Source organism: Apis mellifera, linkage group LG8 (genome assembly GCF_003254395.2).
Source record: "Apis mellifera strain DH4 linkage group LG8, Amel_HAv3.1, whole genome shotgun sequence".
In the NCBI taxonomy this organism is placed as follows: Eukaryota; Metazoa; Arthropoda; class Insecta; order Hymenoptera; family Apidae; genus Apis; species Apis mellifera.
Genome location: NC_037645.1, coordinates 8364157 through 8377350, shown reverse-complemented (window position 1 = coordinate 8377350; position 13194 = coordinate 8364157). Strand labels below are relative to the sequence as shown.

The 13194-nt window shown below is 39.9% G+C and overlaps 1 protein-coding gene across 28 annotated transcripts in view; it reads right to left on the bottom strand.

Moving 5' to 3' along the window:
• Window positions 1–13194, bottom strand: part of LOC411277 — a 98145-nt gene that overhangs the window by 54682 nt on the left and 30269 nt on the right. For 27 of the 28 annotated variants that reach the window (XM_006564623.3, XM_006564649.3, XM_006564652.3 and 24 more), the window contains exon 3: window positions 3596–3643. The exons of the other annotated variant lie outside the window; for it this stretch is intronic. In XM_006564623.3, the coding sequence (XP_006564686.2) occupies window positions 3596–3643 (48 nt within the window). The remainder of the gene's footprint in view (window positions 1–3595; window positions 3644–13194) is intronic. 28 annotated transcript variants of the gene reach the window in all.

Here is a 13194-nt window from a genome sequence, read left to right as displayed (position 1 = left end):
ACCGTGTCGTTGGAGACACCGACTGAGAAACACCCGATGTTATCAATCGAGACCGCCAACTTTTTCTTCGCCTTTTTCAATCTATTTATTCACTTATTAATATTACGTATTATCGATTATGTATTTATAAGATACACTCTTTTTATATAACGCAAACTTTGCAAATATCATGCATATGCATGAGGACATTTAACAATTTCTATCACGGGTCGGTAAGTATGATGCAAGCACCAGATAAACGAGTAAAAACACAGAGATCTGCCGAGTTGTTATTATTCGTTCATTCTATTAAAAAGGAAGGAAATTCGAATCGAATAGTTTGTACAAACTTTCGTCAAAGTTTTCGAAAGGAAATGCGAGAAGACAGTAAACGTGTTTGCCGACGCGAACGGAAATACCGTTTTAATTCGTTTCCTCGGAACCAATATTTTTCGACATGTCCTTTCCATGAGATTATTCGTTGAATTGAATAACAGAATGAGATATATTTGACGAATGGCATGGGTGAATATTTACCAGGAAATAAAATGAGGCTAACTTCACGACGAATGCGACGAGCTCGTATCTCGTGCATATCGAAATCCTCTTTTCAGAATTAAGGGCGTTCGATTCGATTAGTCGTCCTATCGAATCACGCGTCTAATGTATCGCGAGCCTGACGTCGAAAATCACTCATTAGAAAAAACTGAATTACGATAATAACAAGAATAATATAATTGCTTATTCGAATATCAAATTATATGTATACAATGATTCCAAATCACTCATTCTACTTATTCACGAATAAGTTGGTAACAAATATAGCGAGAGGAAGCAAGAAAGATATAGTTTTGTGTATTGCTATTTGTATCACGAGAATTATTATAATAATTTTATAATAATAATTAATATAATGATATTAGTCTTTTTTTAATATCGATTAATATGCGGTTTATAAAAACATAAAAAATATAGGAAGAAATTAAAAAGAGTAAAACACATGATTTCCTCATACGTTAAAAAAATCTTGATCAATGAAATTCAAAAAATTCCAAAGAATAATATAATTGCTTATTTCAATATTAAATTATATGTATATAATGATTCCTAATCACTCACCCTATTTATTCATGAATAAGTAATTAACAAATATAGTGAGAGGAAGCAAGAAAGATATAGTCTTGTGTATTGCTATTTGTATCACGAGAATTATTATAATAATTTTATAATAATAATTAATATAATGATATTAGTCTTTTTTTAATATCGATTAATATGCGGTTTATAAAAACATAAAAAATATAGGAAGAAATTAAAAAGATTAAAACACTTGGTTTCTTCATATGTTAAAAAAATCTTGATCAATGAAATTCAAAAAATTCCAAAGAATAATATAATTGCTTATTTCAATATTAAATTATATGTATATAATGATTCCTAATCACTCACCCTATTTATTCATGAATAAGTAATTAACAAATATAGTGAGAGGAAGCAAGAAAGATATAGTCTTGTATTCCCAAAAAATTGTATCACGAGAATTATTATAATTATTCCAATAATTAATGTTATTCTTAATCTTTTTAATTATACCAATAATATAATTAATATAATAATAATAGTCCTTTTTAAATATTGATTTAATAAGCGGTTATAAAAACAAATTAAAAAGATTAAAACACTTGGTTTCCTCATACGTTAAAAAATTGATCAATGAAATTCAAAAAAATTCCAAAGAATAATATAACTGTTTATTCGAATATCAAATTATATGTATACAATGATTCCTAATCACTCACCCTATTTATTCATGAATAAGTAATTAACAAATATAGTGAGAGGAAGCAAGAAAGATATAGTCCTATTCCCAAAAAATTGCTATTTGTATCACGAGAATTATTATAATTATTCCAATAATTGATATTATTCTTAATCTTTTTAATTATACCAATAATATAATTAATATAATAATAATAGTCTTTTTTAATATCGATTAATATGCGGTTTATAAAAACATAAAAAATATAGGAAGAAATTAAAAAGATTAAAACACTTGGTTTCCTCATAAAAAAATCTTGATCAACGAAATTCAAAAAATTCCAAAGAATAATATAATATAATGCTTATTCGAATATTAAATTATATACAATGATTCCTAATTATTCACCCTATTTATTCATGAATAAGTAATTAACAAATATAGTGAGAGGAAGCAAGAAAGATATAATCTTGTGTATTGCTATTTGTATCACGAGAATTATTATAATAATTTTATAATAATAATTAATATAATAATAATAGTCTTTTTTAAATATCGATTAATATGCGGTTTATAAAAACATAAAAAATAAAAAATATAGAAAGAAATTAAAAAGATTAAAACATGATGATTGATTTCCTCATACGTTAAAAAATTGATCAATGAAATTCAAAAAAATTCCAAAGAATAATATAACTGCTTATTCGAATATCAAATTATATGTATACAATGATTCCTAATCATTCACCCTATTTATTCATGAATAAGTAATTAACAAATATAGCGAGAGGAAGCAAGAAAGATATAGTCTTATGTATTGCTATTTGTATCACGAGAATTATTATAATTCCAATAATTAATATTATTCTTAATCTTTTTAATTACACCAATAATATAATTAATATAATAATAGTCTTTTTTTAATATCGATTAATATGCGGTTTATAAAAAATAAGAAATAAAAAGATTAAAACCTCATGATTCATACGTTCAATGAAACAAAAAAATTCCAAACTCCAAGTGAGCTCATTTCAATTTCTTCAAATCGAATACGAAAATTCGTTTAAAATTAAAACCTCATGATTCCTTCATACGTTCAATGAAACGAAAAAATTCCAAACTCCAGGTGAACTCATTTCAATTTCTTCAAGTCGAATACGAAAATTCGTTTAAAATCACGGTAAACGCAGGATTCGAGTGGCGCGTGAGAGCACCGCACGCTCCTTCGTTGGGACGTCATCGTTCCAGCCACGAGAAACGTTCGAGGCGCAGGCGGCCGATGTACGAGCAAGCGGTGGTGGGAGGAGAGAGAGAGAGAGAGAGAGAGGGGCAAAATTAAGGAGAAGGAAGGAAAAGGGCGGTCGACGCGTATCGCTTTCACGCGTCACGAGAAGCAGCCGGAAGGGGAGGCGAAGGTGGCCGGTAACTGAAACTCGAACCGAGGAAACCCGACAGACGCTTCGCCGATTCCAGGGGTTAAGTTAAGCTTGTAACGCGTGCCTGCTGCTTAAACACCAACTATACCTGCAAAACTGTACGCAGGGAGACAGATTTAATCGCCAAAAATCTATACTTTCATCAACATTTCTCTTCAGACCTATATCTCATCATTGGATTTAAAATGTTCTCTTCTTTCACTTTCGTTCGTTATTCCTTATAATTGTATCTTTGTCGATTAATAAAAATAAAATAAGAATAATATTTTATTTCTCCTATATTCCAACTTGGGCAAATTTAATAAATACCGAAAGGATCGAAGTACAAGAAGAATCCTCGACCGAGTTCCTCCCTGAACAAAAGTTTTCTTGTTCGAAAAGGGAAAGGGAGGGGAGAAGGGAAGAGAGAGAACTGACTCACCGATGTCGTTGGACTGTCGACCCTTGCCATCCGAATTCCACTCTTCCTCTGCAACAAGAAAAGGAGATACGGGTCCATTAGCATCCGAAGCTACGCAACGAGGCAGAAGACGTCTTCGAAAAGTTTTACCGCGAATCCCCCCCCTTTACGCGATGCAAATTGAATTATTCGAAATTAATTGGCGCGATAAACTACCTCCAACTCCTTATACCTACTCTCCTACCAGAGAAGATTTGGAAACTTGGGAAAAACAGGGCCAGTTTCGAGCACCGAAAAGGAGCTTAGAATGTTGACGAGCCAGCGATATCCGGTAGCCAAAGAGATCTCCACTCCTCCCCCCTAATCCCCCCATCGTGGGATAAAACGATTATCTTACTCCCCACTCTTCGATCGGTGAGCGCGCGCGAGGATAATTGCGAGGCGAGCCGTCTCCTCGAAAATTATTCGGTGCTCGACTATGGCTGCCTAGGCTGAAACCTCGAAACGAGAGAGAGAGAGAGCGAGAGCGAGAGCGAGCGAGCGAGAGAGAGAGAGCGATTCCGGTAGCTGCGCCGGTGAGCGTATGTGTGTTAGTCGCACATATATGCATCCTGCATATTTCAGGAATATACATGTCGTTTCTGCAGAGTCGACGTCGCTCTGTTCCGTCGAGTAAATTTATAAGGATCCCGCTACTTTCACATTCTTAGCCACGCGGGAGGTATGAATTTAAATTTACACCCCGTTCGACCCATTTTCGGGCGTTAATCCGCGAAACGGATACTCTACTATGCTTGTCCACAAGGAGCGATGGCGAATGGAGATAACGATTTAATAAAATCGGGTCTGGACGGCGAACGGGTATAGAAACGCGGATGGATTTCCATGACAAACATTTCGCGCGAAAACGCTGCCCGATAAACTCTCGCTCCCCCTCAAAGTCCTGGGAAAAATCTAAAAGTCAAAAGGTCCGTGTATATTTACGAAATGAAAGAGCGAAAGGGAAAAAAAAAGGGGGATTGGAGAAGGATGGCTCGAGGCTGTGCCAAGCGCGCTAGCTTTTTCCCTGTTCTTCCTGTTCCCCCCCCCCCCCCCTTTCGACCCTTGCCCTACACATTACGCTTCTCGTAACCTCGTTTACGATACGGACGCACGTCGTGTCGTCGTAAACGATCCTCTTTCGTACGCGACGTGTGGTACACGAACGATAGAAAAAGTCTCGTTATCAACGGAATCGTAGCCTCTAGGAATATATATATATATACATATATATATAAACGCGTATACACGACTCTTCTTTCCCACCGTTCTTTCGAAAAAACGCCGAGTTGCTAGTCTCGAAGAGCGAGAGATTAAAAGTTCGTCCCGGGACGGGTGAAAAGCGAGAGAAAGTTCTCTGGATAAACATACGTTTTTCTTTCCGGGAAAATATCCGAGTTTCTACGGAGGAAAGAAGAACGAGAAGAGTCGGAGATTAAGCGGTCGCGAGAAAAACGCGAGAAGATTCCGCGAATCGTTTTTTTTTTTTTTCCATCAATGAAAACTAAAAACTCGTCTTATAAAAGATAAAGATTCCGAATAAAAGTAAATAAACAAGCCTTTTGTTTTATGTCGACCATATAATCCCGTAATACGCGTGAAAATCGAGTAAAGTCTGATAACGTTGTTTCTCGATTTCCGTCCGTATGAAAGATAAAGCCTCTAACGAGTAGAAAAAGGATAAACGAGTCTTTTGTTTCGTGTTAACTGATGACGTAATCTTCTAACGCGTATGAATTTGTATGTACGGTCGATAATGTTGTTTCCTGATTTTTCTCTTTTCTCGATGAAATTAGATTATGAATATTACGATGAAAAAAACGTGAAAAAAGGAGAGAGATGGATAAAGTTAAAGGAAAAAGGAAAAAAAATATAGTTAAAAAGTGTGGCGGTAAACCACAAGATCCTTAGGAAGCCGGTAAGGTTACCTGAAGTTTCAGAATCTGATCCCGGCGTGGGGCTAGCGTCCACACTATGCCTAGATCCCTGGCAACACTCACTGCACTTGCTGCACATTTTGTTCTCGTTTGTGCTCGACACCTGACAAGTCGATCTTGATCACTTTTTCTCACTATCGACGACTTGTCACCATACACCACTAGGCCGCTCTGCCACGCAGTTCAAAATGATCGGTTATCGACGCACGCGTCTCATTGTTCAATGAACAACAACCTGTCCGAGCAGCGGCCGGGAACTTCGACGATCGATCGACACCATCGTAGCCACTCGATTTCCTCAACCACCATCATATCACCACCACAAACATGAACGCAACCCTTGAAACTCGGTCAAGCTGATGGAAAACGATTTTTATTTCATCCTGCGGATTCGGCCACTTTGGCTCATCTCTGCCCTCTGCCGGTCATTCAACCAACTAAAATCGACTGTAGATTATCGCGCGCTATTTCAAAGTGTAAATTTTTATATCTTTTATTTCTTTAGAAATAAAGTTGAATAATTCGTATAAAATTTTTATCCTTTCCTCGAATTTCAACGTGAAGAAAATTATGGTACCATACTTCGTATAATACGATCTTGAATCCGAACTCGAATAATTTCAAAAGAAGAAAATTTTAACATGGAACGGAGAAACGAATTGAACGAACAAATCTCATACGTCACTTTTAATTATCATTCGAGAAGAGGCCTTAAAATCCATCGATGCGTAAAATTAATCGTCTCTACGTTTCTATACGGAATCGATGTACACTCGAGAAACAATTTAGGAAAGCAAAAAGTTACAAACGAATCTATCTCCGATCCATTGTCTCGCGTGTCAGGGACGAGGAAAAGGCTAAAGCCCTAGAGATTCGTTTTGATATCGAGAAACGAATTTTCCACACGATCATCACAAACGTTAAAACGCTTAACGAGTCGCAATCGGGTCGAGGCTGTCGCTTCGCTAAGAAAATATCACAATTAAATCGAAATAGAAATGGCAAGTGGGAGGGTATTGTGACAGTAAAGGAAGGTGGGTGACGAGAGATGAAAGTAATAAAGCGGTCCGCGCAGGAAGAGAATGGCAGTTAATCGCGGCGGGGAGGAGGGGAGGGGGAGGGCGGGGGAAGGGGAGAGGGGAATAAACGAAATTCAGATATATCGGGGTCGAGCCCGAATCGAGGATGAAACGTTGTTACAGGCGGTAATACGATCCCGCGTTGCGAACGACGTGAAATTAACTGGTAACCCGATTCGGTGGAGGAACAACGACGAATCGTCTCGTCGCGCTCTCGTGGAAATCGATCGTCGAACGCGCAACGATGGCAATTCGCAATTACGCGAGAGGCATTTTGCGGGGGCAGCCCGTACCCACCGAGAAACTAATGGGGTTGGGTGGGGCGGGGTGGCGATGACGCGCGCGTTTCCGCCACCTCAAATTCGATGTAATTCGGTTCCTGGAATTCGTGCAACTATTGCGCCAACGTTGGATTTCCATAAACGGGCCGGCCGAAATTCGTCTTGGAACTGGGTTAAGCGCGTGTCCATTGTAACTGTCCCCGTTCGTTGCCCTTTCAATCACGATTTCGTTAATTGATCGATCCGAGATTCGCGGTCCCTCTTCAAGTTCGTTTGAATCGACAAATTCGAGACTGAAAAAAAAATTATTATAATCAAAAATTGCTCGACATATCGATTCTTAATATATCGTGCCTTTCTCAAGAATTAAGTATATATGAGAAGATGAGCGCGGTAGTGAGAGAAAAATTTTCCCATGATAATTTAAATGAAATCGTACGATGAAGCGCGATCACGTGATTCTTAAGTGGCGATTAAGCTCGAGTTTGCAACAGAGGGGAAAGAACCAGCGACGAGTCTACTCGAGTCAGCGACTTTCTTTCCGCGTTCGACTCGGTTAAGAGGTTTTACCGGGCGGGAGGGGGTAAAGGAAAAACTAGCCGAATTCCTCGACCATTCGTAATATGCGGCGGCGCTCGATCGACCATTTTCGAGAGGGCGCTACGTGTACATATATATACATATATACGTGTGGTACGGTTTCATCGAGTTGGCCGATTACCATAAACGCGCGTTTACCCGTAATAACGTTAATTACGAAGTAATAACAGGATTGTTGAAAACGTTTGAACGAAAGGGAAATAATCGATCGATCTTCCATAATCTTGTTCGCAAAGCGTATTTAACTAAAAGGATAATGTTATAAATACAAACTAACTCGATTCTCTATTTTGTTTGGAAATTTTGTTATCCATTTTTTTCATCACATCGAAATAACTAATATATACAATCGTTCCAATTATTTTTTTACGAACTTCGAAGAAATAGAAAGATTTATTCTCTTGTATATCGAATAACTAATCAACTGAATTATTCAATATATTATTCGGCGATTGCGTTACAGGATTTCGAAAGGAGAGGCGTATAATATCCGATTACCGTTCGGCAAGGAATCAACCAATCGAAAGCAGGATGTTATCAATCCTGGTGGTGTTCTTACACCTTGCGGCTTGAGTGCGGCCATGCGGCGTGCGTACGTTGTGCTCGTGTGCATGCGTGCATGCTGGCCTTAAAATACGATCGATGACGTGACGCAACGTGTAAATCTAGAAACACGACTTTCGCAAGTAACCGAGATTTCCTTCCTCTCTTCCTTCCTTCCGGTCTTCTACTGAACACCGGCCTATCTGCACTTGTACATCACTGAACGACACTTCATGTACCTCGGTGATGAGTGCAAAATTGCAAATGTTCGGTTCAATGCATATCAATTGTCTCAGAAATAATCGAATCAACCGATACGTAATAATTTCCTTCTTGTAAAAATCTTATATTTTTTTTGGATCCAATATTGATCCGTATTTATTTTTAAAATTGTTGTTACAATTTTATAAATAGCAACTAAAAATGTCACATCAAATTATTTCCACTTCAATGTCTAATAATAAATGTTGAATAAGTCGATTCTTTTTTTTTATTTTTTTAGCAATACAATTGCGATTGTTTTTCACAAAATCAATTCTGACACGTATTCGAATAGAAACACAATTATTGTTGTTATTCTAATTTAATTTATATTAATAATATAAATTATAACAGAATATTATATTATTTATATTAATATTCTAATTTAATTATTAACGATTGTTGTGAATTCTGCAAGGTTGAGAAAGAAGCGCATGGATCGTGCACGAAGTGTAGAAACAAAGATGACGGGAATTTAGAATTGATCGCACGAAAGAAACTGTTTCCGAGAGTAATTAGACGAGGGAATCGACGCGGTGTTTGCACAGTCGTAACGTTTGCAATGGGCGTGTTTCGCGATATCCGTCGCACGAGACGCTCGAGACCTTGGATAATTGGAGACGAGCCTTTTTCTCGAGTCTAACTTCGTTTCTGCCTCTCGCGTCTTCTCTTCTCGCGCCACTTTCGCAACTTTTTTCCACCTTTGCAATGAACTGCTTTCCCTCTCCCCCCTCCCTTTTTTTTCAACCACAAAAGTAACGAGGAGATGGCGAAATTAAATTAATTCGCCAATTTTCGTTAATTTTTTAATAGCGTCTGATATTTTCGACTCTGTTAATAATAAAAATCAAGAACTGAAATTATAATTCAATAAGAAAGTTTTATAGTTTAAAGTCTTATATAGAAAGTTATATATAAGAAAATATTATAGTAATATATGTTAATTAAAATTTTAATCTACAAAAAGATATATAATCAATAGAACAAGAGTCAATCTAATCTAGATTTGACAATTTGAATTTAAATATTCTGATGAATTTAAACCGAGTCTGAGTCAGACAGAAGTTGGACTAATTGCGACTAATTCCCTAAATGAATCTCATCAACAATGGGGAGGGAGAATGGTAGATTTTAATGGAATGACAAAAGACGATATTGCAAGATCCAAGTTTTCCTAATCTTGTGTATTTAGAAAACAATATCAAGCATGGATTGCAATATATATATATATATATACGCATAGAGCACAAGGGATAAAACAGCAATAAAGTTTGACGGGACTCGGACGCTGCGAGGTAACTCGAGAAGACAGACAAAACCAACGTAGCAGGTAGGAGGAACAGAAGAGGAGAAGAGGCGGTAAGAGCAAAATGAAACGAGACCACTCCGCTTACTGACTGCCGTTCTTCTTTCTTCGTCCGCGACGCTACGATTCTTTTTGTCTTCCGTGACGCGCCGTACCTCTTCACGGGCCTACGAGTAGTTTAGAAGAGATCGTTAACGCCGCTGAATGCACAAGACGAGAGGAGGGACGCGATGGGAAAACCAACAACCAGAAGCGTAACGCGAAACGCAGATGAATTGGAAATTGCGATTCGAAATTTGCCTCTGGAATATATCCTTCTCCCTCTCTCTCTCTCTCTCTCTAGCTTTCTTTCTTTTATTACCAGTCACGCGGTTAAGGAGAATATAAGAAAAAAGTTTACTTAAGAGATAAAGGCTGGCCGGTCGAATCGCTCGTCGACAAAAAATTCGTCGACCGTTCGTCTACGAGCGAGAGAAGGACGAAAAGCTTTCGTTTTCCGCTCCCTTTGGCAAGCGTGTCGATTGCGTCGACATGCGACAAGCGACGCTCGGTGTCGTCGACGCTGCGACTCTTTTTTACAAACCGACTCTCTGTTCGTTCTCGTGCCGTACCACCTTCCAAAAGCGCGTCTCGACGTTTCTTTTTTCCTATCCTCCTTTTTTCCTCTTTTTTTTTTTTCAAAAGCCCTTTTGCCCACAAAATACCTGCAACACCCGCAAACCCTCCACGTCTGCGCTCTTCGCGTCCTATCGACGAAGCGAGAAACGATAATAATTAACATCTTTTTCTATCTTCGTTCCTTAATACTCGATTAATAAACGATTAAACTCTTTTGATCTAGGATGTTGATCTATACTCGAGCTCTATCTGATAAACCAATACTTCTCTCGTGTGTTTACACGTAAATAACAATGTGAACCTGTGATATATCGGAATTTAAAGCCTCCACCATGTCGATGTCAAAGGTCAGAGCGTTCGTGCAAAAGCGCATTCCGAATGGAAGAGATCACCCTTGGTCAAGAGGATCGTTCATCTCGTTCCCATTTTTTTTTTTTTTCTTTTCCCTTCCGACATTCATTTTTAAAGCGAATCGACCGACTAAAGCCAACTTTTGGAGCGTGAAGGAACACGCGCGCGAGTCTGACTCGCGTCCACCCGAATGGGCTTTCCACGGGTCAAGGACAATCGTAACGCCCCGCCGGTGAGATGGGTTTATTTTTAAACTATCACATCCCGTCCGTGCAAATTTCCAGTGTAAAAACTGTCGGTCGATCGGCTAAATATAAACGTCACGATGCCTCCTCGGCTCTAAACCCGGTACCGAGAAACCTATTGTGAGGGATATTTCTATTTGCCAGCCGTGCGGCTCTGCGTTAGTGCGAACGAGTGCGCGCGTGTGTGCGAGAGAGCCCGCAACATCTGTTGCGGTTTACATAGGGCCAATCGCACAACATTCGTCGAATTCGACGCGCGTATCTAAATTGGTAAACGACACGTTTGTCCTTCCAAACAAAAATGCGAATACATCGAAAAATATTTTCTTTTATGGAAAGATACAAGAATATATTCAAGACAACGAAATAATTGAAATACGAAAATAAATGTTTTTAATTTTCAAGGACAATTCGGTAATAGAAAGACTAATGAAATAATGAGGAATATTGTAATTATGGATATTACGTTAGATCTATCATATTCGATATTTCAACGAGTTTCTGTTCCGGATTATGCTGATAATGAAAGACAGAAAGCAAATCACCGTCCGACATATCTTCGTGATAAACGTAACTAGGAGAGGAAACGTTCACTGATGCGCTCTCATCGCTCGAATACGCGTTCGAGTTGGGTCAAGGACACATGCGTTGAATCGCCTCTCGACCGCTATATAACCCTCGCGTCCACGACCGTTACGCTCGTGGATACGAGATATTCTATTTCAAAGGCTCTCAAAGAGGAAGCTAGTAACAACAAAAACTGGCGAAGGATACTTTCGATATTACGAACGCGCCAATTCTTAAATTCGATTCCCGATCTGTAACCGAGCCCAGTAGATGACGTTAATTAAATAAGTTTGGAGTCTACCGATACGGATCACCAATAATCTCATTGTAGTCTGGAGAGTTAACTCGAATACACAATCGAATCGTTCGGTGTCTATAATAATCATTCAGAATTTAAGGGGGTATGCAATGTTCCAAGGAAAACTTGGCGAGATGCACGCGCGATTTAATAGAATACTACTTTGCCTCACGGGGATGGAAGAGATAAAAGTTGGCAGAGGCTTGAGGCGGAAGACGAAAGGCGGAGTCGCGGAGGGCAGAACCTGTTCTCTTGCCCCTCGAAACGATCCTCGCCGTTACATTTTTCGTTGTGTTTTATATATACTTTTGTCGAATGATGCAGCTTTATCGATAATCGATCGTGTAAAAACCGCGTATCCAGGAATATGTCGGTCGAGGCGGCACTCCGCGATCGCGAGCGAACGAAACTTATCTTGCATCATTCGATCGGGCGAATTTCGCGCACATCAAACCGGGCGGAATCGAAAGGTAAGCGCGATCGAATCGTCGGAATCGGATCGATTCGAAACTCGCGCCCAAGCGACGCGTGTCCAGCAGCACAGCACAGAGTTTCGTTCGGGAACGCGATGCGATTTGACGCAACGCGAGCTCCCACACCGCCAACCGACTCGCCGTCCGCATGCACACTGACACTGACGCTCCCTACAAGCTTGCACCGCGAACCCCTCTCCCCCCTCCCGTCCCTCACTCCACACTGCTCCATGGCGTTCCGCGTTTCCCTCCCTCGCACTCGCACTCGACTCGCACACTTCTCCGCTACTTTGCACTGCGCGTTCTCCGTCCTTTTCCTACCTACTCGCCTCCACCCTTGCTCCGTCTTCCTCCCTCTCCCTCTCATTCACCTATCCTTCGCCTTCCTCCCTCTCTCTCTCTCTCGTTTCATTTCCCATTCGACTCGGTTTCCTCCTTCCGGTATCTCGCTTCTTTTTTCCCCCCCTCTCTCTACTTTGCACTTAGTGCCTCCGATAACTCGTTTTTATCTCATCGATTAGATCTTCCTGCTTCCTTCGTCGCTTAGAAAAGACGATTCATCCTTTGACCCCGATACTTACGAAAGAAATATCACGACGCGTATCCGCGTAGTTTCTCGTGCCGACAATTGGCGTGTTAATTGCGTCGCAATTGAATCATCTTTTGGCTCATCTTTTCGCCCTCCCCTAGGAGACGAGACGGAAGTTCGTTTCGAGGATTGAAAGGAAGGGAGAATTATTATCGGTTCTCGTGTCTCTTATTGTGCTGTCGCGTTCGTTCGATCCCCTTAGCGCGCCTCGGTTCACGCATCCCATTTGTCCCCTCCCTTTCCATCTCCATTGTCCCGACCTCGCATAAGCCTCGGCCGTGAAATTCGAGGCGGAACGGAAGCGGGCCCTAAGGATTTGTTTCCTGCGCTCCTATTTCACGTGTTACTGGCCGCGATCATCCTCCCTCCCTCCCCCCGCTTCCTTCCCCCTCTCCTCGACTCGTCTCCGCTACGAGTGTCGAAAAAGGTCGGA